The sequence below is a fragment of the Cenococcum geophilum genome, assembly GCF_001692895.1.
Source record: "Cenococcum geophilum 1.58 unplaced genomic scaffold K441scaffold_92, whole genome shotgun sequence".
Taxonomy (NCBI): Eukaryota; Fungi; Ascomycota; class Dothideomycetes; order Gloniales; family Gloniaceae; genus Cenococcum; species Cenococcum geophilum.
The window spans coordinates 41,514-65,437 of record NW_027137650.1 but is presented as its reverse complement, the minus strand read 5'-3'; the positions used below and the strand labels follow the sequence as shown (position 1 = coordinate 65,437).

The following is a 23,924-nucleotide window of genomic DNA, read 5'->3' as shown; positions in this document are numbered from 1 at the left end:
ACGCATGATACCACAAGCAGGAAGGAGTAGCATTGGAAGGTCATATAATAATTCCCTAGGTATAATCTATAAAAAGCATATCTTATTCATCTGGAACCTATCTACGATTTGCCAAGGACATCGACTTATTCGAAAGAGCTAGTGAAGAAGCCGGCCATCTATCTACGGTAAATCATCGCCGATACCACAATGGCCCTCACCAGCATCCTAGAGCTTTCACGTACATCCTAAGCCTAACCGGTTTATAATATTAGTACGACGGTTGCTGGAAGCGGGTAGCGTCAACTAGAATGGTATTCTAGGCAAGTCTCTACTCGGTAGTAAGCTTAACCCCTTTTACTTGGCACGATCGGCAGGGTGAGCTTAGCGAAACCGAATGTTAGATAAACCCCCATTTAATCTACTCGTGTCCACTCTTGGACATTCAGCGCAGTTCCAATGGAGGCACTTGTGGCCTTTGGCCTCACGGGAAATGTCGTGCAGTTCGTGCAGTTTGCGGGCAAGATAATCTCGGAAATGAACTCTATAAGGACTGGAAGCCCCTCCTCCTTGCCGGATCTGAGGAGTCTCGTGGAAAACCTGACGAAGCAATCTGATACGATTCATAAGTGTCTCAAAGGTAACACTTCGCAGGTGTCCCAAGAGGACGAGGTCAGTTCATCGGCCCAGCGTGCGCAGCTAATCTTTGTTAGTATTTGCTCGAAATCTCGTCGCAATGCCATAAGTCTGGCACAGAATTTTTGGCCTACCTCGATAAGCTGCTTAGCAACTCCTCCTCCAATCCCCTGCGAAGCGCTGGTGCTAGCATCAAGTTTCATTTTGTGCACAACAAAATTGAAGATTTTACGTCAAAGCTCGACAGACTGCGGGGTGCTTTAATCCTGGGGTCCATCCTCGCGTTCCGAGCCAGCGCCAATTCAAATACCAAAGAGGTTCTTGGACATCTCAGAGGACTGGAGCATAAAAATCAAAACTAGGGAGCAGATAATGCCGAGCTAATACAGACAATCCAAACGCTAGTTGAACTAGTACACGACCAGACAGCACCTAAGTTAGATTCAATACATGAGCAAATCCAGGACTGCTTGAAGCGGTTCACTTCCCTTCGGGACGAGTTACCTCAAATCCGGGAGAAGAAAGTCTTACGTTGGCTCGACTTTCGGCAGTTGACTTGGAGGTTCGAGGAGGTACCTTTGGCGTATCAAAAGACCTTCCAATGGATTTCTGAGAAACCCAATGACTCCACAGCTCACAGCTGGGACGATTTCGCGGCACACTTTTCTCAACAAGAAGTTACCTCGCCATACTTCATCAACGGTAAAGCGGGAAGCGGAAAATCCATGCTCATGAAATTCACCGTCAGCAATCCAAAAACAAAGAAAGCCTTAGCTCAGTGGGCTGAAAACAGAGAACTTATGATTGTCAAATACTTCTTCTGGAATCTAGGCACAGATTTACAAAAGACGAGTACTGGCATGCTAAGAGCGCTCATACACGATATATTAGAGCGATATCCCGAATTGATTCCCGGCGTTTTTTCAAAGATGTATAAGAGCTGGGAGGATACTGGTCGGGATCCAGGTAACCAGCCCAACTACATTGAAATGAAATCGGCTTTTGAGAGCCTAATCCGAAAGTCGGAGAAGTTTCTCAATTTGTGCATTTTCATTGATGGGGTTGACGAGCTTGATGGCGACCACAGAGATCTTGCTGAGTTCATTTGCTCTTTGGCAACCCAACACGTTAAGGTCGTCGTCTCCAGTGGGCCAATAGCCACCTGCCTCAACGTGTTTCAGAATCATAATTGTCCTACGCTGAAACTACAGGACCTTACCGCAGAGGACATGGAGTTGTTCATCAGGGACAATCTTGCTGCTCATCCCCACATGGTTGAAATGACGAGACACTTTCCCGAAGAGACTAGCGCATTAGTTACTGAGTTGAAAGAAAAGGCCGCTGGGGTATTCCTCTGGGTACATCTCGTGGTGCGACTCCTTATAAACGGCATCGAATCGGGTGACGACATAAGCGATCTGCAACGTAAGCTTCGTTCCTTACCTCCGGATCTTAGAGATCTTTACCGACGCATGATTTCCAAAATGGAGCCAGACCATCAAATCCAGGCCGCAGGAATATTCCAGTTGTTGCATACATGGAACCGGTACATCCCAGACCAGCCCTTCAGGACAATCATCTTGAATTTCGCTGTGCAACCTCCGTCAAAGGCTTCCAGCCAGCCAATACGACCTTTAGACTCAAGAACTTATCAATGGTTCTGCAGCATTACAGAGGTACGAATTAGTAGTCGATATTGTGGTTGCTGGAAGTTCATTCGAAAGACCGAGATTCCAACCCACAAGGATCGGGATCCGCCCACGTCACCTATGCGGAAATGAATAGATCAGTCGTAGACTATCTCCACCGAACCGTTGCCGAATTCCTGACATCCGATGATGTTTGGAGTGAAATTTGTGAAACGATCAAGGCTTCCTCCGGCTGTGATGCTGCCCTCAATCTCTCGTCTGCAGTTCTCTCGGTGATCAAAACCGAAGGTCAACACCCTCAAGAATCTCTGGTCGATTATGTTGATGCGCTAGCAACACTCTGCCGAGAGACACCGGCTTTCTCCGACCGTAGAATTTTAGGTCAATACATAGACGCCATGGACGAGACAATAACTCAAAATCGAGAGGAGTTTACTTCATCTTGTGGGTGGCACTGGTCGGTTAACCTGTACCCTCACACTGGCACACAATTACCATCATCAACCCCACCGTCTGGGATAGAACGATTTCACCGAGTAGCAGGCATTTTCAGTTTCGCAGCTCGAACAGGCATATTCCACTACATTACGGCATTTTATGGTCGGCAAACTCATACCCCTTCAAGCAAATTCGTGATGGTGGTGCATGCACTCGACAGCTGGAAGAGCACCGTGTCGCCAAGACGGATATCGTTACACGCCCGGACAGAGACTCTGCTTTACCTTCTCGAGCATGCAGCTTAGCCTGAGGCGTACGATTTCGGCTGTACTTTGTGGAGTATTTTCCTGGAACGAGTGTTGCTAAAGGACGAAAACTATTTAGGCCTACAAACTGCTAATCGTACGGTTAAGGGCCAGTATCCTCGTGACCGATTCACGTTCCTAGCTGCTTTTCTCACCTCAACCCGCTGTCCCGAGAAACTATTACCGGATATTCCGCCACAAATAAATCTTCTGCATGTGGCTCCCTCATTGAGACACGATGGGGACTTGAGCATCAGACAGTTAGCCCAGAAAATGGAGCAAATCCTCCAGTCCGTCAACTATTCCCCTACCCTTGAAAATAATGTCTCTGAGAAAGATGTAGATGACATGAGCTCCGTCCAAGAATCTATGAATCAGTATGGAGCTCAGATTTACATCGGTACTCCACACCAGACTCCCGCGGCCTCCCCGAGTGGATTCCCACTTTTCCCTGGAAACCAACAACTCAATCGGTTTTCCATGACCCCACAATTTATGCTTACGCAATGGCCACCAACGTATCAAACGGCGACGCCGTTGAATTACAACCTTATATTCGCTCAAAATGAGACTCCAACAACCCCACCTCAATACCCGATCACACCTTTCAGCTATGGCGGCCAGTACGGACCCTCATTTCAAGTCAATCAGCCCTCCATCCTCCCTAATCCTGGCTTCAATCTCTCTGGAACCTGGGTACCTCAAAACGCTCCACCCCTCATGTCCAATCTGCACGGAGGGCCCCATCAATTCCAGCGATTATTCCCTCAGCACTGGCAATCGAATCCTACAGGATCCGTACATACACGTTCAAAATCGGCATCTCCATCTAGTGATCACTCCTGGAAAGTCAGTAAAAGCACGAAGAAGCCAGAGCGGCCGAGGAGTCTTGTAATTAGCGAAACGCGAACTTCACAACAACTATTTATGTCCGATAATACTTGATCTCTAATCGGTTGACCGATAAAAGAAATTCGTTCTCCATACCTCCTGGTCGGGTTGGTACGCAAAAGTAGAGCTCAAATTTCCATAGAAGCTTTGAGTTCAGCTCGACGAGGCTTCCGGACGGGTGAAGCCGAAGAAAAGGTGATACGGTATTAGAATACTGCGGCGGGAGAGGAAGGAATTAATCTTGGTGATCGAGCCTCACCAATAGGAACAGAGACCCCAGCAAATTTGCCTTTCTACAGTGCCGGACCTGTCGGAACAACGAAATTTCCAAGGAGAACACCAAATAGTGATGAACCCATGAAATGCTTCTAGTTAGACTCTCCCATTCGACACAGCGCTTGCATCGCTTGGCCAGTTCAGTGTCGCTAACGAAGCATCGGGCAATGCCTCTTTTCACGCCGTTCTTGATTAAGAAATCCGCATCTTGGTCATCGTCTACCTGCTCAAGATCTAGACCTTCTGCTAATATCAAATCGCGACTGCTGCCACTCGCTATATTTTCTCACGGCAATATCACGTAGGCTAGGAATGTCGAGACGGCTAGGTGGGAGGTAGTCTAAAGGCTGGACTGAAGCCGGCGTTCATGCCCCTGTTAGCATTATCTGACAGGTATTCTAACTAGAAGCCTCACCCTATTTTATTTAAACAATTTAAGCCGCCCCACCCCTCTACACTAGAATTATCGCCCAACGCCGCTTCGTGAATTGTATCGATTTGAATTGGCTTATAATCAATTCAAGTCAATTCGGGTTTAATTAGAAGACTTACTGCCATGCCTAGCTACTAGTATATATCAAGCTGCCTAGAAAGGATTTATATATATATAACTATAGCGCTATAGCCTAGAGGCTGCATGCGCAGTATTGTACGTAGTATAATACTATGGATATAAAAATAAAAATAAAAATAAAAGCCTTAGATAAGCTGCGTACATGATCTTTCTTATGTAACATGCAGAGCAACCAAGCGAACCTGCTCCTAGCTGCCAAAACGAGTAGGCGTGAGTAAACTAATACTAGAGCTAAAGGAATACGCACTCTTGCTCTGACTCCTATTGCTTGGCATGGATGGATATAAGATGGGATAGTACACCGATAAATTAATGCGTGAAAGCACTGCTGAGGTCTTGACAAACACATAGAAGACGTATAGAAAGCTATTGTTTATCAACTCGATATGGCGGCTTCAAACCCCTCGTCCCCTCGTTAGTTCCACCATGCCTACTTCGCAGGAATCTTCCGCTTCAACAGCTCCTGCGAAATGACCGGGAGCCACTGGATCGAAGAAACCGGGCTGCTACACCCCCCAGTCATCCTCACCAACTCGTTTGGGGTCGGTGCGGCATATCAGGGTATCTACGAGTACAGGATCCGCGAGTACAGGATGAGAATGGCCACGTAGATTGGTTCCTGTGCCAGGCGGTCGCGGAGACCTTCGATGGGTTCATGAACGACGTCAGCAAGTTCTCTGTACGCCCCGAGCATGTCGTGCGTGGGATGGATCGCGCGAGCGCGGACCCGGTGCCTGAGGGCGATATGGGCGGCGGTGCTGGCATGCTGTGTCATTGCTTCAAGGACGGTACAAGGAGCTCGAGTCGTGTTGTCCCGGGGGCGGAGAAGGAGTATACGATCGCCGCGCTCGTGCCGGCAAACTACGGCGCTATGCGTGACTTTCGCGTGGCGGGCGCGCCGATTGGGAGGCTGATTCATGAGGAGCAGGAGAGGGAGATGAGGGAGAATCCACATGATCCAGAGCCCATGGCGTAGGCGAAAATGATCGTGAGGTTAGTTGAGGCGGAAGGAAAGAAGGGTGCAAGTATCATCGTTGTTTTAGCGACAGATGCGCAGCTGCATCCGCTTCAGTTGCAGCGGCTGGCGAAACGAGCTACAGTTGGCCTGGCACGAGAGGGTAGGCAGGGCCATAATCAATCTGGGGATATCTCTCTGGCATTCTCGACGGCTAGTGAGATACCAGTACAGACTGTAACCGCTCAAGCACAAAAGGTCGATCCTTGGAAACCCGCAACGCTCCAGATTGAGTATGTCAATGATCAGACAATCAACGCGTTATTTGAGACGTGAAGAAGTAGATTTTGAACGCGCTTTGTGGCGCAGACGATGACTGGCCATGAAGGGCGGACGGTCGGAGCCTTGAATTTGAAGAACGTTAAGGAAATGATGCAATAGTATCTATAAACTTTGGGAGTATAGTTATACGTAAATTTAAGTTGTTTACTGAGTCATCTGACGACTTAACTCTCCATAAAAATACTCTTAGACTTGAAAATATTGTACAATAAGATTTATGCTAGAATTCTAGATCAGAGCATGAGTATGGAGCATGACTAATGCCAAAAAGTGTCTTGGAGCCACCTCGGCCAACTCATCATGTATATTCAGTCACGTTGCTGAGCGGTATCTGCCACGAACCTCTAGAGTAACTCCTGGTGGTGCACAAACGCCGTACGGTTAGTATACAACCTTTTTCTCTATGCCCCTCTGGTGTTCTTCTAAATCCATTCTGTTCTTTTGTTCTAGCTGTAACTGTTGCCACAAACACAGCGCTCCAACCCGCTGTCCTAGTCTACTAGTCTTTCCTGGAGATCATCGGCGGAGGTTTCCAAAGCGTATTCTTCAGATTGAATAAGAGCACCGTACCCGCGAGCCTCCAAAGTATTATGGATGGCTTTCTCCATATAATCCGCTCGAGGCCGACTCCACCAGTAAGCTTGCTTTGGGAGCAGGGACCTTACGCCGCGGTAGAAGTACAGCAACACCATATATGCTCGAGAATCATTCTTACGTGCTAACGAAGTAAAAGTTGGGAGTGCTCGGACCGGAAATGAAAAGATGTATCGAGCAATATCTGGAAGGAGTAAGTCATGGGTCGTAGCATGAATCGAAGCTCCTTGAGTGGATAAGTAGGCTTTCCCAAACTCCATAACTGTTCCTTCGATGGGCTCTGTGAACCAACATGGTTGTTGTTGTGGTCTACACAGAGAAAGAAGAGGAGCGAGACGAGATGCCGCGTCCATATATGCTTTAAAAACAGCCTTGTCATCATCGGTAGCCTCGTTTATAAGCTGATATTGATTAAGAATACTAAGCCAAGACTTTTCTGTCACTAAATCTGGGGTATGTATAATCGTCTCTATTAATGAACGCTTCGAAAAGCCCTCAGTCGGTGAGACAGATGTACCTAGTGGGTCCTGTATTCGATTGAAGTATCGCTCAAGTAGCGTAACGAATACCTCGGGCATTTTACTGCTTTTATTTGCCGCTCTGGTGATTGAGTAACGCGGACGGTAGAGCGTGGAGGCAGCAAAAACACTGGAACTAGGATTAGAAAGATACTTCCACGCGCTCAGAAACACACCCCGGAGACCTGAGGAGAGTGTAAAGATTGGGTCCATGGAAAGATCCAATGGCACATCAGAATCACTCTCTCCGGAAGAGGAAGATTGAATAAGTTCGATGTTTGCCCAAGCGTGATGGTAAAGAAGCACTGCGGTTGCCATGAGCGCGTCGGCGTTGTGGGAGGTAACAGGTTGTGAAAGAGCATGACGGAAGAGATGAAGTGTTTTTGAAAGATGCTGAACAGACGCTCTGTAATTAATTATATTTACAGGGTTCAGGTAAGATAGATGGGTTGCGGAAACGAGTAGAATAGCATGCATAAGGAAATCGTGCTATATAAATGTTAGAGGTAGTTAGTTGAGCAGGAAAGATGGGAAGCATGCCTGAAATGATAAAGCCATGATTTTGTCACGCCAGATGCTTACGCCAAATACCAGTGTGTTTGCTGTGGTTGTTCCAAAATGGTGGAAAAGTTTCATTTGGAACATATTGACATCAGGGGATAAGCTGTCACAAAAGTCTGCTTGCGAGAGCGGCCGTTGCAGCTCTAGGCGGCTCGAATTACGTGACTCAGAAGCTGGGTTATCTAAAAAGCTGCACTGGACTCCTTTTTTGACGCAATTTCGGCATGCTGGAAGTGATTCGTCACACTGTGCCTGAGTTAATATCATTGACGAGTGAGAGTTATCTACTCAGCCACAAACCTTTATTCTTCGCCTCTTGCACCCAGTACATCCTCTTTTTGATTTCGCATGACGGCGTCTTTGACGGCAACTCGCACCATTCACGTCTTCCAAATCAGGCCCGGAGCCATCGAGCCGGGTTGTCGCAACATGAAAGAACTGTACGCCAGGTTTGGGCGTCTCGATACTGGCCATCGCACCGCCGTAGTCTGTCCGGCGGAACCTCTCGTACAGCCAAAGCGGGATGGAGGATAGTTGAAGGACGAGAAGAAAAGAGGACGAGATGATAGATCGATGTGGCGTAACGACCCTATACCCAATCCGCTGTACGAGATACGAAGCTCAAGACGGGTGCAAGCGAGACTGCACTAGCGAGGGCCTGGCCGCAATGCCTGCCATTTCTGGTCAGCCTGACATTAACTACTCGATGTACACCGCCCTGGCGCATCCGGTTGAAAGCGCATGNTGATCTTGGTGATCAAACGGCAGAGTTTATACCTTTTGAAGTAATACGCACGGCCACTTTAACGTATTTTTACCTTTTTTACGTATAAATCTCCGCATTTTGATGATTAGCGTGATCAACACGCACTTTCAACCGGATGTGCCAGGGTGGTGTATGTTGTGCAGTGCTCGGATAGGCCTCATCCCGGATATGAAAGGCTACGCCGCTTACGGTTCATCGGACAAATAATGCAAGTGAGTTTTCAAAGCAGGCAGCAACCGACATCTTAAAACGTCGTTCAGCTCTTTCGGTAGACGAAAATACGCGGCGCTGATCATGGACCGCTTCTAATCTTAGACTCTCTTTCCTTTTCATTTCTTGCATAAGGGCCGGATAAAGCCCTCCCGCCGCGACTTCTTCGAGTCGTTGTCGTCATATCAGCATTTTTTTCTCTTCGTGTATTCTTATCTTTTTAATCCTAGAACCTGACCCCATTTGACTGTTTCCCTGTTCTACGCTCCTTTGGCACACAAACCCCGATCCCCCGGTATATGTGCTTATTCCCAAGTATTTGTTGCAGCCTTAGAGGCTAAGTGACCGACCTGGAACCGGGCTATCATGGCTCCTCGGCCTCAACCCAGGACAATGGCAAACGAAAAGGAGGAGTCGGAAAAGACTAGGGACTCAGCACAGCTCCTAAATGAGGATGAGAAAGCTATCATCGAAGATCAGTTACACATCCCCGAAGTGAAAGTCGGATACTTGTCACTCTACCGCTATGCAAACAAGAAAGAGATTGCCATTATGCTGGTATCGTTGATGGCGGCCATTGTCGCAGGGGCTGTCCTTCCTCTAATGACGGTAAGCAATCCCGTACTAACACTAATCCCGTCCTCCCTAAAGTACTGATTCTATATAAGCTTGTGTTTGGCAGCTTCGCTGGGAGTTTCACCAACTTCTACTCGTCGTCGACAGCGGAAGCGGCTTTCAAACATCAGACCCACAAGTTTACACTCTATTTCATCTATCTCGGTACGTTTTGTTTATCCTCGCTATGCAGGAAGTTTCCCAAGAAGTCCCAAATTTAAGCCATGTATCTGTATCCTACAAAATTACTGGGTTGTGTGAATTCTTCTGACACGGCGCGGCTCTGGCAGAACATCATGCTGACTGAAAATGTGAAACAGGGATTACATCATTCGTAACGGTTTACATCAGTATGGTGGGATTTAGCTATACTGGCGAACGTTTGACGCAGAAAATTCGAGAACTGTATCTACGAGCCGTATTCCGCCAGAACGTTGCTTTTTTCGACTTTCTTGGCTCTGGAGAAATTACGACTCGTATCACTGCAGATATGAACCTTGTACAAGATGGGGTATCTCAGAAAGTTGCACTCGTGATCTCGGGTTTTGCAATGTTTGTGTCGGTAAGATCATTGCACCTTAGTTCTGCAATTTTGCCGTTTGCTCATCAAATTTTGATGATCTAGGCTTTAGTGGTAGGATTTGTGAGATCCTGGAAACTTACCCTCGTCATGCTATCGGCAACCTTAGCATTCCTGCTCGCTATGTGTACCGTCGGCAAAGCCATGAAAAACAATCAAACTCGCTCCGTTAACGCCTTCGCGACGGCAGGAACCCTATCAGAAGAGGTTATCTCATCGGCTAGGAACGTCAATGCATTCGGTTCTCAGGAAAGATTGGGAAAGAAATACAATGTGTATCTCAACGAAGCTGCAAGATACGACTTTAAAGGGAAATTCTATCTGGGTCTTCTGCTTGCCGTGATGATGTGCATCCTCAATCTGCAATTTGGATTGGCATTTTGGCAGGGCTCGCGATTTTACCATGATGGCGATCTTACCATATCGCAAATTCTGACCGTCATCATGGCGACTATGATTGCTGGCGCGTCAATTGGTCATAACCTTCCTCACCTTGGATCCTTCGGCTTGGCGGCAGCAGCAGCAACCAAGATATTTAGTACCATCGAAAGAACTCCTCCAATAGACCCAGAGTCCGATAAGGGTGGTAAGCCAGACAGTGTTACTGGAACTATCGAATTCAAGAACATCAAGCACGTTTACCCATCGAGGACTGATACACTAATCCTGGACAGTTTCAGCCTCGTTATTCCGGCGGGAAAGATGACTGCTATTGTTGGTCCTTCAGGGTCAGGGAAGTCAACTCTATTCGGCCTGGTTGAAAGATTCTACTCTCCTCTTTCCGGAGATATTCTTCTCGATGGACAAGATATTCGCAATCTGAATCTAAGATGGCTAAGAGGGAACATGTCTCTCGTTAGCCAGGAGCCAGTACTATTTAGCGCCACCATATATGAAAGCATTGAGCATGGACTTATTGGGACAGAATATGAAAATGTAAGTGAAGGGACCATGGTCCGATGATTCAAGATACGGGAAGATGCCTTATGTGTTGACATTCCGCTGACTTTAATAGGCTAGCAAAGACGTAAAGACTAAGCTCATCGAAGATGCTGCCAAGACTGCGAATGCATACGATTTCATAAACGGTCTACCTGAAGGGTTCCAAAGTCGCGTTGGGGAGCGCGGGTCTCTTCTCTCCGGAGGCCAGAAACAGCGCATTGCCATTGCCAGAGCTGTGGTCAGCAATCCAAAGATTCTCCTTCTAGACGAAGCAACTGCCAGTCTGGACACGAAATCCGAAAGCGCAGTCCAAGATGCCCTCGACAGGGCCTCGAAGGGTCGCACGACTCTTGTGATTGCCCATCGACTCTCGACCATTAAGGGTGCAGATAATATTGTTGTCATGGCTAGCGGAAAGATTGTAGAACAAGGTACTCATCACCAGTTGCTCAGTCAGAAGAACATGTACTCTACACTTGTACAGGCCCAAGAGCTAAGGTCGAAAACTGGCGCGAACCATGACAATTCCCCAGCTAGTAGCTTGGAAATCATCGGAGACGAAAAGGTGCATACATTAGACCTCGTCCGATCCGCGACCAACCCCAAGAACACGGACAAGCCTTCGGACGCGGACAAGGAGGAGCTCTACACCACATGGCAACTGATTAAGTTCATATGGGCATTGAACAAGGAAGAGCAGCATTTCATGATCATCGGATTCGTCTTTGCCACCTTGGCAGGGTTTTCGTATCCCGTTCAGTCAATCTTTTTCGGTAATGCCATTAATGCGATTTTATTTCCTTCTGTAAGGCACGTGTCTCCAATAACCTGTAAAGTTTTCTAGCAGGTGTCTCTTCTTTAGTTCTAAAACTTTTGACAGCACTGGCGGCCACCCGGTCAATTTCTGGTCCGCAATGTTCCTAATGTTAGGTTTCGCGGCAATGTTCTTTTATTTGGGCCAGGGTATAGCATTTGGTTTTGCATCAGCAAGACTCATTCGTCGAGCCCGTGCCCGAACATTTCATGCCATCCTCCGACAAGATCTGTCGTTCTTCGATAGAGACCATGCCATCCTCCGACAAGATCTGTCGTTCTTCGATAGAGACGAGGTTACCTCCGGATCTCTGGCCGCATTTCTTTCTACCGAGGCAAGCCACCTTGCTGGAATAAGTGGCACGACTCTTGCTAGTATACTGAACTCCTGCGCCACTATAATTGGGGCTCTTGCAATATCGATATCCTTTGGCTGGAAATTAGCCCTTGTCTGTGCATCGACAATGCCATTTCTCCTGGCCTGTGGATTTCTGCGAATCTGGGTAAGTTTTGGATGGATTCAAGATGATATTATTAGCGATACGTGGCCATTTATTGCTTAACGATCTTGAAAGGTTGTTAAAATAATTCGCTTTGCTAATTTTCGCAGGTTGTTGTCCAGCTAGAAGGCCGAGCAAAAAAGAAGACCGATGCCGGAGGGTTCGCATGCGAGGCTGCCTCATCAATCAGAACAGTGGCATCTTTAACGCTGGAACGTGACCTCTCAGAGAAATACCACCAGAAACTCGAAGCCCAAGCAGTCGAAAACTTACGCTTCTCCACCCTCTCATGCATCTTGTATGCCCTCTCTCAGAGTCTCATGCTCTTTGCTCTAGCCCTCACTTTCTGGTATGGAGGAACCCTGATTCTCAGCAAGGAATACACTCTTGTGCAGTTCTTTATCTGCTATGCAGCTATCCTTAATGGTTCCCAAGCTGCAGGCGCCGTATTTGCATACGCTCCAGATATGGGGAATGCCAAGCACTCGGCGCAAGTCTTGAAAGCGCTCCTAACTAGAGTCCCCAAAATCGATTCGTGGTCTACCAAAGGCGAGCGTATCGGACAACTAAAGGGCCAAATTGAGCTTAAAGACGTCCGCTTCTCGTACCCGCAACGCCCCGAACAACCCGTCTTGAAAGGAGTCAGCTTTGAGGCGCAGCCTGGCCAGTTCATTGCCCTGGTAGGAGCTAGCGGGAGCGGTAAATCTACGGTTATGGCATTGCTTGAGCGGTTTTATGATCCTACTTCTGGTAGTGTACTCATTGATGGCCTGGATATCCCAAGCTACAACCTCCAGGACTATCGGAGCCAGCTGGCTCTCGTTAGCCAAGAGACGATGCTGTATACCGGAACTATACGGGAGAACATCCTTGCTGATAAGGAGAATGTGGAAGAGGATGTGATTGTTCAAGCGTGCAAGGACGCTAACATCTATGAATTCATTGTAAGTGCATGCACCAATTCTTGACCCTGATAGGAAAATGGAGCAGCCTTCCTATCTGGAGTTACCGGGTTATAACCCAGTCGGCACATTGGAGCAAGATCTCTTCGATTTTGTGGTACCGTTCTGGAGCAGGGTTTGCGGCACTGTGACAGCACTAAGCACCATTTAAGAGAATTTATAGGAGATGAAGTGCTAGAACACACCCCATAATCTAAATCTCATCCCTGCAGTTACCTATTAACGTCCGTCCGTACTCCAGCTAACATAATGTCCCTTAGGTGTCCCTTCCAGACGGCTTCAATACTCTAGTAGGCGCTAAGGGTAATCTACTATCAGGAGGCCAGCGACAACGCCTAGCCATCGCTAGAGCTCTGCTGCGCGACCCGAAGATACTGTAAGTTGATCATTATCCATTGTCCCAAACTATTACCACCACGTGGATCTAGAGCAAAAGTTCACTGCTTCTCTGGTCCACTCTTACCACCCTAACTCCAGCATTTACTAACCACTTTTGTGCCACGCAGACTGCTCGATGAAGCAACCTCGTCCCTCGACTCATCTTCCGAAGCCGCTGTTCAAGCGGCGCTAGATAAGGCCGCAAAAGGCCGCACGACCATCGCAATCGCCCACCGTCTAAGCACAACACAGCACGCTGACTGCATTTACGTGTTCGACAGCGGCAGGATTGTGGAGAAAGGCCGGCACGACGAGTTGATGAGCCGACGGGGTGTGTACTGGGAGCTGGGGCGGCTGCAGGAATTGGGTGTATAGATGCATGTAATGAAGTGCAGTGTTAGAAGATACCAAGACCAAGAAAAGTCTTGGGAATTTTCCCTTACGAAATTTCTCATAGAATTTCTGTTTTAATACAGTACAATAATTCCACTTCTCACTCCAAATTACAAATGTCTGTATTACTTGGACTACTAAGTCGCGTTACGTGCAGGCCAAAGCATAGGGCTATTAAATCGAGGGCTAGGCGATATATCGGAGACCCAGGGTAGACTGTGAAGCCTGCCCAGATCCCCCAGTACCGAGCGGCCGGCGGGGAAAGAAATTAGTCAAGGACTCAAGACAACGGCAAAACGCTTAGCACTACTATCACAGAAACCTTATCCTTGCCGCTGAAACAGTTGGCCTTGCTGCTCAAGTTGATTGGCTCTACTATCTGATCAAGCTATCGTAAATGGTTAGTCATTATCGTGAACGATACGAGGCTTAGCTGTACATTAGGAAATATAAAAGTTCTGGAGCTTAACAACGTGGCTTCAGTACTGAATATACCCACTACGGGAGACCTCAATATAAAGTTATGGTGCGAAGGGATATAGTACTGATGACCTACATGTCAGACCAAAGCCCCATTTCAAGTTATAGCCAGTTGCGGGCCTCTAATTATCTTCCCTCCTGCATTGATGGATGAGGTTAGGAATGAGGACCGCATGAAATTTAAAGCTTGGCTTAAACAAGTATTTTAATTTCTCACGAATAAGGACTAGGTTCATTGGTATAGCACTTCTTTACGACTTATCCCGGCTTTGAGGGATTCATCCCTGCTGTGGAGAACGATGTGTTCGAAAATTCTGTTCGGATTGGCCTCACTCAATCTCTTGTTGAGAGACAATGATGCAGCAGAGACTATGTCTTATGCTAATAACATCCTTTCCCAGGTCGAGCAATTGAAATCCCCAACACTGAAACCGCCGCAGTTCTTGAAGATCTATTCCCTTGCAACCCAGAATGGCAAGAATCCTACTTCGACCATGCCGCTCTAAAGATAATCGCGCGCCTCTCCACTCGCATCTTCGTCCCCGCGCTCACGCACAATGAAGAGTGGCTAAAAATCGCCGTCGACTACACCATCGACTTCTTCACCGCCTCCTACGCCCTACGGCTATGCCCACCCATCTTGCGACCTTTCCTGCACTGGGTTCTGCCACAAACGCGCAAGCTGCGCGCCGATATCAAGATAGCGAAGCGACTGATTGAGCCGGAACTCAAGGCAAGCAGGGTTGCAAATCAATCAACTCAACTCGATTGAGGCCCTAAATCGATTAAATTGAAAGCTTTGTAAGCAGAGAGTCCAATTAATTAAATTGATTGAATTAATATTGAAGTCTTGGCACCTAGTTACAACTAAATTCAACTAGAGCAGTTAGCAACTATCACGGGTCTTAGCATAGACTTAATGTAGAAGGACCTACCTATTAACGCCTAAAGTCATTTCCAACTGTCCTTCCTGTTACCTAGCTCTTAATATAGGCCTATCGCAAGTCTTAGCATGGTATTAACTTACCTTCCTACCGTATTATCCTGCCTCTTTTATCGCTGGTCGCTTTAACTACCCATCTACTATATTAATAACTCCTTCCTTATCCTATGATCCCATTGCCATTAAAGCTCCAATTATATCAGATTATAGTCATACGTAATTAGCAGTAAGGAGTAAGTCTATAAGGCTAAATATACATTTGGGGTCGGACGATATTAGTAGAATAGTCATTAAATTAAGAGCCATATAAGCGAGTTGTGGATATAGAGTCCCTTTTAACCTGGCTTGCTAATATACAATCGGATTAGTACATTAAACGTCTTTAGGGTGACCTACTCGTGCAAGCTAATCGTCGTATTCGTCGCAATCATTTATAGGTATAGGCTAAGTAAAGCCGCCAACAAAGTAGTTATTAATTTTAGATAAGAAGACGCGCCGCTGTATAGGAGATTTACTATTAGTAGTTAATTCGATTAGAAGACATTTATACTTAAGCCATAGATTATAAACAGCTTACTTAGCTACTTCCTTCCAACCAGCTTAGCCCTTACCCATCCAATATTTATTAGCAAAAGTCCATTTAATTAACGGATTAAGGACTATGGCAGCAATATAGGTAGGCGAACGATCAGTAAGTTTATAATATTCAGTTAGTTTTAGCTAAGCTATATTAATATTATGGCGGAAGTGAGGCTCTAGATAGTGTTCGTACTATACTTTATAGCGCTTAAATTAATCTAGTAGATACTCAAATATAGGAAGGACCTCCCATAAAAATCCAAATTTGCCTATATTAATTAGTTTATAATTAAAATAAATAACTAGCTATACATATCTTCCCTTAAGCGTCCTTTTAGTTACTTTATAGCAACCTAAAGCGGCTTTAAAATGGCTAGATATTTAGTTAATATTGCCTAATCATCCTCTATTAGGTAGTTCTTAACAATATTAGGCTCTTTACAAACTCTTATAGATAGATCCTTTATACCATTCGCAGTAATTTTAGCCTAGTATATTATCCATTTAAGGACTTCGTCGCCAATAATACAATTAATAGGGTTTTGGAGCTTCGTTACGCGTTTAATTACTAACTCTATAGAGTTCCAGCGCGTCTCCACTAGCTTAATTAAAAGAAGCTTAGTGTTAGCTTACAGCGCGTTATCTTCACTCACTAATACAAGCTCTAGATCTTAAAGCTTAAGGAACTTTTTAATGCGTTAGTTAAAGTTAAATATCCAAAAGATAATATTACGAAGCTTGCTAATAGGCCCAATCTTCCACTAAGCTAGTATCTGGCGGACGACCTTATCCTTATTCTCTTCTTCCTCATCTAAAGCGCTTAAATTTACGCCAAAAAGCAGTATATAGGCGACTAGGTTAATAATATGGCCTATATAACGAATGTAATAATATAATAGATTAAATCTAAACTCTATTAAGAGGTTGTTAATATATATATTATTATTATCCGCGTTATCTACTATAAAGTAGCCAACCTACTATTCACTAATTTTAAACTTAGTAAGGATTTTCTTAACGTTAGCTGTAATATTAACGCCAGTATATCGCTCTTCTTAAGGAGGGAGGGCTAGGAGGAAGGAGCGGTGCTAATTTCCGGCGTCTATAAAGTAAACAACGATTCCTATATAGGTTAGTAATTAATACAGTAGAGGCCTTAGAGTTAAGCTTACTAAGTAGTAATAGATAATTATAAGACGTCTAAAGATCAAAAGATAGATAAATCTTGCCCGGTGTTACGGCTTAAATAAATGCCTTTAAACCGAAGCTTAAACGAATGCTATATTACGAAGATACTAAGCTAAAGAGAAGGAAAAGGGGTCGCTAGGACCAATGTAAACAAATATATAGGGTGGGCCGCCAAGGCGCTAGCTTTAGGCGGGCTAATTATAGGTCGGCAGAATATGGCAGAATTTAGCAGGTAACGTGCGATAGCGCCGTTACATCACCCCCCTCTTTAAAAGAAAGCCTACCCTTAGGCTTAGTTAGAAAAAATAGGGTAACACTAGGCTTATAAACGTAGGATTACAAAAATATAAGATAAGGAGATAAAGGGGACATAAGTCCGTCCTAACTAAGTATAAAGGGCGATTGTAGGCTAAGTAAAAGCACTAGGCTAAAAAAAGTAGCCGCTAAAAGTCTTAGCACGGATCTAACTAATTAGATAACTTTAACCGGCAGTTAAAGTTCCTAGACATCTGAAATTTTACGGTACTGGCAGAAAACGGCAGAATATGGCAGAATTTGGCAAACAGCTGTATTAGGGCTTTAGGGCGTTTTTGTCCCTATATTCTTCCGGTAACTTATTATCTTTATTATACTAGCATTTTATCTATTTATCTAGGTACTTCGGGGGTCTAGGCGCATTAGGGTATTAGTTATAAAATTCTTTAAGCTTTTAGGGGTAGCCTATAAAGTTCTATATAGGGTACTAGGTTAGGTTAGAATTATAGCCCTTTTATTAAATACGGTATTTTAGCGCTCCCTATACTATCTTATAGGCTAGTATTTCATTAACCTCCTATTTATTATTACCGTTTACTTAAACTAATAGGGGAGGCTTATTCTTTTGTCTAGGTAATAGGTCGTTTATAGCTTTCCGTAACTTATCTAGTAAGAAGATAAAGTAAACCCTAATTAAGTCTAGGAGCTTTATCTTGTATAAGTTGCCTATCTTCTTAAGAACCTTATACGGTCCTGCCATTTAGTAGTCTAGCTTATAGCTAGGTCGTTTAGTCCTCTAATTCCTTATTATAACCTAAACTATATCGCCAGAGGCAAAATCGGGCTCTTAACGGTATTTATTCGCCTACTATTCTATTAACCTCTAAGCTTTTTCCAGGTTCTCGCGGGCTACCATTTAGGCCTCCTCCAATCGTTTAGCGTACTGTTAGGCCTTAGTATAGGATAGCTTCTCTTATATAATCTAGGGTTCTTCTAGCCTTTTCCAGTTAAAGCTTATATAGGGTAAGTATCCCATTTCTAGCTAAATTGGGGCAAACTGTTACGGACGCTTTAAGTACAATGTTACGACTACTTGGAGAAAAGACAGAAGAAGCTAGTTGGTTGATTCAGGCACAGTCCAGGATGGAGCCGATAGAACTATATAACGAGGAATGGTAACCGAGGTCATATAATATACTACGTATTAAACAAGAGGAACGAGAGGAACTTATATACCTTATATATAAGACGTACATTACGTATAAAAAGGATTTCATAGGAGTACGGTTGTGTATTTAAGGACCCTCAATCCCTACCTAGATAGTTCCTTCCTTATAGTAATTCTTAGAATATAATTAAAATTAATCTATTAGGCAACCACTCCACTAGTTATTATTACGTTATTAACTTTTATACTTACATTTCCTATATACCTAGCCTAATAATAAGCCCACCGTAGTTCTTGCTACAAGGTTCCGTTATATAATTACTACCTAGTTATAGTATTAATATAAGAAGTTAAACAACATACCACCAAAAGCAGCCACTATAACGCTATTAACGGCAGCAACTACTTTAAGGACAGGAGGTAACACTAGTATAGCGGATACTAACTTATAGTAACCTATAACGGTTAAATAGCTATAGGAAATAGTTAACTAGCTAACAGCTAATAATATAGTGTTAGAAGAAAGACTTAATAGGATAGGAGCAGTAAAGATTAAGCTACTATTAATTAAGAGATTTATAGGAGAGAGGTTAAAGCTTAAAGGATTTCTTATGCAGATGCACTTTAAGGTCTTATAGTAGGGAGTAAAGTTACCTATACCCGTGGATCGGATAGCCTACACAGAACTATTCTTATTAGGAAAAGTACTTAAGTAGTTTAAATCTTACCTTACGGAGATATAGGCAAACGGAATAATGACTACTAACTAAGACGTGCGATTTATATTCTTAAGTTAGGAAGGATTTACAGAACGACTTACGCAGATATTTGGAGACCTAAAAGAAACAACTATAGCGAAAAAAAAACTCTAGAACCTCATATAACAAACTTTAGCAATTAAGTATATAATATAGTTCTAGACACTAGCAATATAAGTAAAGTGGAATAATAGGGCGCTTATAGCACAGTACAAATAGGGACTTAAGGCTAAAGTCTAGGACGCGATTATCCTAATAAAAGATGCGGATACCCTAAGGGAACTAATAGATTAGGTGATTAAGATTAACAATTAGATCTACTAAAGGGAATAGGCTAAGAGAGGCTAGAATAGAGTTCTATAGTTATATAAGGCATAGAGTACGCAATAATAAAAGCTAAGTTAGAAACTATAGTATGGCGCAGAGCTAATAGACCTAAGTAGTATTAAAGAAGCCTATAAGAGATAGAGCAAACTATAAAAACTTAAAGAATAAGAATTAAGTAATTAAAGGTCTAAGGAGCAGAGGCCAAATTAGGGATCTTAATAGTAGAAGATATTTAGGCGGACTTTATAACAAGAGAAAGGGTTTAAAAAAGGAGCTTATATAAATTGCGGAAAACAGGGTTATTATATTAAAAACTATAAAAGTAGGCAGAGTTACTACGCAGTAAAGGGTATAAGATTAGTAGACAATATATATATATAAAGGGATAACAATATACTATAAAAAACAAAAGAATATTTAATTAAAAGTTTTACGTTTTATTATAACAACGCATACTAAATTTATAAGGACGCTAAGTACGGTATAAGCTATTAGCTATAAGAGCTAACACCTATAAAATACAGAGGAACCAATAAACCAGTTTATAGATCGGATATTAAAGACAATAAATTCAACCTAGGCGAAACATTCCGTAATAATAAGGTAATAAGGGCCGCTTACTAGGAGTGAGTAGACCTTAGAGATATTATACTAAAGGTAGAGGATAATTCCACTACAAAATAGGGAATATTAGTAGAGATTAAAACCCCACTAGATATAATGTCTATCGCTTTATAAGACGTAAGAGAAGTAAGACAGCAAACTACTTCGGCACTTAATAAAGGCAAAAGGCCAAAGGCTTAAGATTCTTATAGCGAGATAAAAGATAACTAAGATTCTTAAGACAAGATAAGGTAAGCTTAAGGACCTATAACGGACGATAACTAATAGAGTAGAGCAGTAGCTTAGTTCAAAAATATACAAATAAGCTCGGGATAGAAGTTCCTATAGGCATAAGATTCTTAAAACGAGATAAGTGAGATTTAAGACTCTTAAAACGAGATAAGAACACTAAGTAAGCCTAGTTAGACTAAGGTAGGGGCTAAGCTTAAGTCAGAAGCAAGCTTAGGATTAAAGAACCTAAGGAGTTAAAAATTTAGAGTATAAATTAGGACACCTATAGATAAGAGGTAAGGAGCTTCTTTATAGATTAGAGAATCTGCGGTATAAATAGTAATTAGACTAGGAGACGAATATATAAACCTAGAAGATTTACCAGTTAAATAAAGTGTTCAGACTAAAGATTAAAAAGTTAATATTAGGATTAAGAAGTAAGACAACTTTAAGGATTAGAGCGTAAGGCGTAAACTAAAAGAAACCATAGAAGAGTTTAGGTAAAGAATTATCGCATAGCAAGAACAGAAACTAGATAAGAGATCTAGTATATTGGGACATATAAAGGACAGAGCACTAGTATAAAGAATTACTAATAGGCTAAGAGCAGGCACACTAAGAGCTAAGTGGCTTACTAAACTAGAATAAGAAGAGGATCTAGGGATTTTAACTAGGTTTAAGGAACAATATACTAAAGGCTGTTATAATACAGTAATAAGAAGATACTTCCTTACGGACAGACTATATATACTCTAGTAGCTATACTAAAAGTAGTATAGGCAAAGGCACAATAATAAGTAGGAAGATTTCTATATATAGTTAGATAAAAAAGTTATCTAGAACTACCTAATTATAAAAAAGGCTATAACGCATATTAAAGGAGCCTTAATTATAACATTAAAGGATTTAAAGGAACGTTTAGAGGACTAGAGAAGTAAGAGACGTATTTTAGTACCTGCAAATAAAGTTATAACATTTAGATTAGCATAATAAAGGTTTAAACTTAGGGATAAAGACGAGCTAAGAGTTAACCTAAAGCACCTAGCATACTATACGTTATTATAGATTGCGTACGTAGATAATATATATAAAATGCATAAGAATTTAAAAGAAAAAAATCGGAAATACCCTATAAGGATGTACTAGATAACAAATAAGTAATAGTATAGGAATGCTAAATATATATATAGATGGCATCTAGCAGAGGTCCAAGAGAAAGGAAGTTTAGTACTTTAACTAGGAAGATTCCTTATAGAAGAATACTTAGACGGACGATAGTGGTAGGAATGCTTAGAAAACACGTGTTTATAATATATTAAAGATAAAAAGCAAACTAGGCATTAGCCAAAAAGTAAGCTAAGTATACTAAAATTAAGTAGCTAATAGTTAGGAAAAGTAGAGACCTATAGGACTAAAGGGAGCTAGTAGTAGAGCCTTAGACCCTTAAAGGAATTCAAGGACGACACCTAAATTTATAAGTTAATTAGTAAGATCAGCAGTTTAAAGCGCTAATAGATAGTAGAGTAACGCGAAACCACATCTTATTAGCAGTAGTTAAGAAAATAGGATTACCTTACAGGCAAAAGGAGCAACCTTACCCATTAGTTATAATTTTAGGAGATTTAATAACCTATAGAGGAGGGATCATTAATTTTAAAATAGGGCCTATTTAGATAACTATTAAAGGGAGATAAATTAAGATGTCTTTTAATATCCTACTATTAGGACGGGATGAGGCAGTATTAAGTATACCTTAGTTATAGAAATATAATCCGAGAATTAATTGGATTATAGGTTAGGTTAATATTAGAGATACTTAACGCCGCAAGATATAATAATAAGCTAAGTTGGTATAGTACCAAGTAAAAGCAACCTATAAAGAAACAGAAAAAGGACTAAGTTATATACTAAAGAGATACTATAAGTACGGCAAGAAACTATAGTCACCGGAAAGTAAAAAGCTATTAGAATATACAGTATAGGACTATAAGATAGAGTTAGAACCAGGAATAAGTTTAAAGTTCTTTCCAATCTATAAGCTTACTAAGAAAGAAGGTAAAGCGTTAAAAGAGTTTATTTAGGAAAATCTATAAAAGAGATATATTAGACTATCACAGTTATTAGCGGGTTATCCAGTACTATTTATACTAAAGAAGAATAGCAAATTAAGGCTATATATCAACTATAGATAGTTAAACAGCATTACTAGGAAGGATAGGTATCCTTTACCCTTAATTAGCAAAATCTAAGACAGGATAGGTAATATGTAAATCTTTATAAAGATAGATCTAAGATAGGCGTACTATTAAATTAGGATTAAGGAAGGCGACGAATAAAAGGCAGCCTTTAGATTAAAGGAAGGACTATATAAACTATTAGTTATACAATTCGGGCTTATAAACGTACTAGCAACGTTCTAAAAGCGTATTAATAATGTGTTAGGAGAATACTTAAATGAATTTGTTATAGTATATCTTAATAATATTATTATTTACTTAATAACTAAGGAAGAATACGGGGAATACGTTAAATGGGTTTTAAAGAGACTATAAGAAGAATAGATACTAGTAGCAATTAAAAAATGCAAGTTCTTTACCAGGAAAACTAATTTTGTTAGATTTATTATTAAACCAGGCCAACTTAGCATAGATTTAAAGAAGATTAAGGCTATAGTAAATTGGCAGGAACTAAAGAACGTTATATAGTTAAAATTGTTCCTAGGGTTTTGCAATTACTATAGAAGGTTTATAGCGTAGTGGTTAAAGGATATTAAGCCATTTATAAGGTTAATAAAGAAAGAAGAACTATAGGCATAGGGAGAGGAGTAAAGAGAACTCTTTAAGAAAGTCAAAGAGTTATTTACCTAAGAGCCAGTTCTTAAGATCTATTAACTAGGACTAGAGACGGTTATAGAAATAAATATATTAGACTATATATTAGGAGCATACTTTATATAAAGGCATTAAGATAAATAGCACCCAGTAGCATACTATAGTCGAAAGATAACACTACTAGAGTTAAACTATAACATCTACAATAAGGAGTTATTAGGTATAGTTATAGCATTAAAGAAATAGAGAGCATTCTTACAAGGTATAGAGAAACTATTTATAGTTAAGATAGATTATAAGAACCTAATAGGATTCCTAACAACGAAGGAACTTAACTAAAGATAGGTTAGATGGGCAGAGATGCTTGCGGAATACTATTTTAAGATTTAGTATACTAAAGGTACAGATAATACAAGAGCAGATGCTCTAAGCTATAAAGCTAAACTATAAAATAAGGAAAAGCTATTAGGGGCTTTATTGCGAAAAGATACAGACGGATTAATTAAGTATAATCATCCGAAAATTGTAGTAACTTAAGAGGACAATAAACTAGAGAAAGTCTACGAGACACCAGAAAGCTTTTAGGCATAAAGAATTCTAGAAGTATAGCTAGAAGATCTATAGACAGATATATATGAAAATTAAGAAGTAAAGTATATCCTAAGAAGCATAGCAGAGCAGTTT

General features: G+C 42.2%; 5 protein-coding genes across 5 annotated transcripts; 4 read left to right on the top strand and 1 right to left on the bottom strand.

Moving 5' to 3' along the window:
• The first annotated feature begins 389 nt into the window (after positions 1-389).
• Positions 390-1,174, top strand: K441DRAFT_374808 (uncharacterized protein). Its single transcript, XM_067641475.1, has one exon. It carries the CDS (start codon positions 439-441, stop codon positions 877-879), a length of 441 nt encoding a protein of 146 aa, XP_067496643.1. The 5' UTR covers positions 390-438; the 3' UTR covers positions 880-1,174.
• A 342-nt stretch (positions 1,175-1,516) lies between these two features.
• Positions 1,517-2,428, top strand: K441DRAFT_671178 (uncharacterized protein). The gene has a single exon (XM_067650394.1). It carries the CDS (start codon positions 1,545-1,547, stop codon positions 2,394-2,396), a length of 852 nt encoding a protein of 283 aa, XP_067496642.1. The 5' UTR covers positions 1,517-1,544; the 3' UTR covers positions 2,397-2,428.
• A 2,790-nt stretch (positions 2,429-5,218) lies between these two features.
• K441DRAFT_691318 (DmpA/ArgJ-like protein) lies at positions 5,219-6,039 on the top strand (the record flags this gene model as incomplete). The annotated part of the gene is made up of 3 exons (XM_067652470.1): positions 5,219-5,290; positions 5,341-5,634; positions 5,725-6,039. The coding sequence occupies 3 exons, from the start codon at positions 5,219-5,221 to the stop codon at positions 6,037-6,039; spliced, it is 681 nt and encodes a 226-aa protein (XP_067496641.1).
• Positions 6,040-6,192: 153 nt separating this feature from the next.
• K441DRAFT_623504 (uncharacterized protein) lies at positions 6,193-8,218 on the bottom strand. The gene is made up of 3 exons (XM_067646043.1): positions 8,019-8,218; positions 7,698-7,964; positions 6,193-7,646 (listed from the first exon to the last, which is right to left on the bottom strand). Exons 1-3 carry the CDS (start codon positions 8,190-8,192, stop codon positions 6,537-6,539), a joined length of 1,551 nt encoding a protein of 516 aa, XP_067496640.1. The 5' UTR covers positions 8,193-8,218; the 3' UTR covers positions 6,193-6,536.
• A 630-nt stretch (positions 8,219-8,848) lies between these two features.
• On the top strand, positions 8,849-13,859 carry K441DRAFT_709527 (leptomycin B resistance protein pmd1; the record flags this gene model as incomplete). The annotated part of the gene is made up of 9 exons (XM_067653852.1): positions 8,849-9,303; positions 9,363-9,474; positions 9,630-9,871; positions 9,935-10,825; positions 10,905-11,641; positions 11,712-12,147; positions 12,255-13,088; positions 13,367-13,482; positions 13,613-13,859. The coding sequence occupies exons 1-9, from the start codon at positions 9,061-9,063 to the stop codon at positions 13,857-13,859; spliced, it is 3,858 nt and encodes a 1,285-aa protein (XP_067496639.1). The 5' UTR covers positions 8,849-9,060.
• Positions 13,860-23,924: the final 10,065 nt, after the last annotated feature.

What these genes read in the sequence shown, in the direction of transcription:
- K441DRAFT_623504 (XM_067646043.1), bottom strand. Translation starts at nt 8,192, where the DNA reads ATGGCCAGTATCGAGACGCCCAAACCTGGCGTACAGTTCTTTCATGTT. An exon ending in GCAAGAGGCGAAGAATAAAG is followed by an intron (nt 7,965 to 8,018) that starts GTTTGTGGCTGA and finishes ACTCAGGCACAG; the next exon opens with TGTGACGAATCACTTCCAGC. An exon ending in TCATGGCTTTATCATTTCAG is followed by an intron (nt 7,647 to 7,697) that starts GCATGCTTCCCA and finishes ACATTTATATAG; the next exon opens with CACGATTTCCTTATGCATGC.
- K441DRAFT_374808 (XM_067641475.1), top strand. Translation starts at nt 439, where the DNA reads ATGGAGGCACTTGTGGCCTTTGGCCTCACGGGAAATGTCGTGCAGTTC.
- K441DRAFT_671178 (XM_067650394.1), top strand. Translation starts at nt 1,545, where the DNA reads ATGTATAAGAGCTGGGAGGATACTGGTCGGGATCCAGGTAACCAGCCC.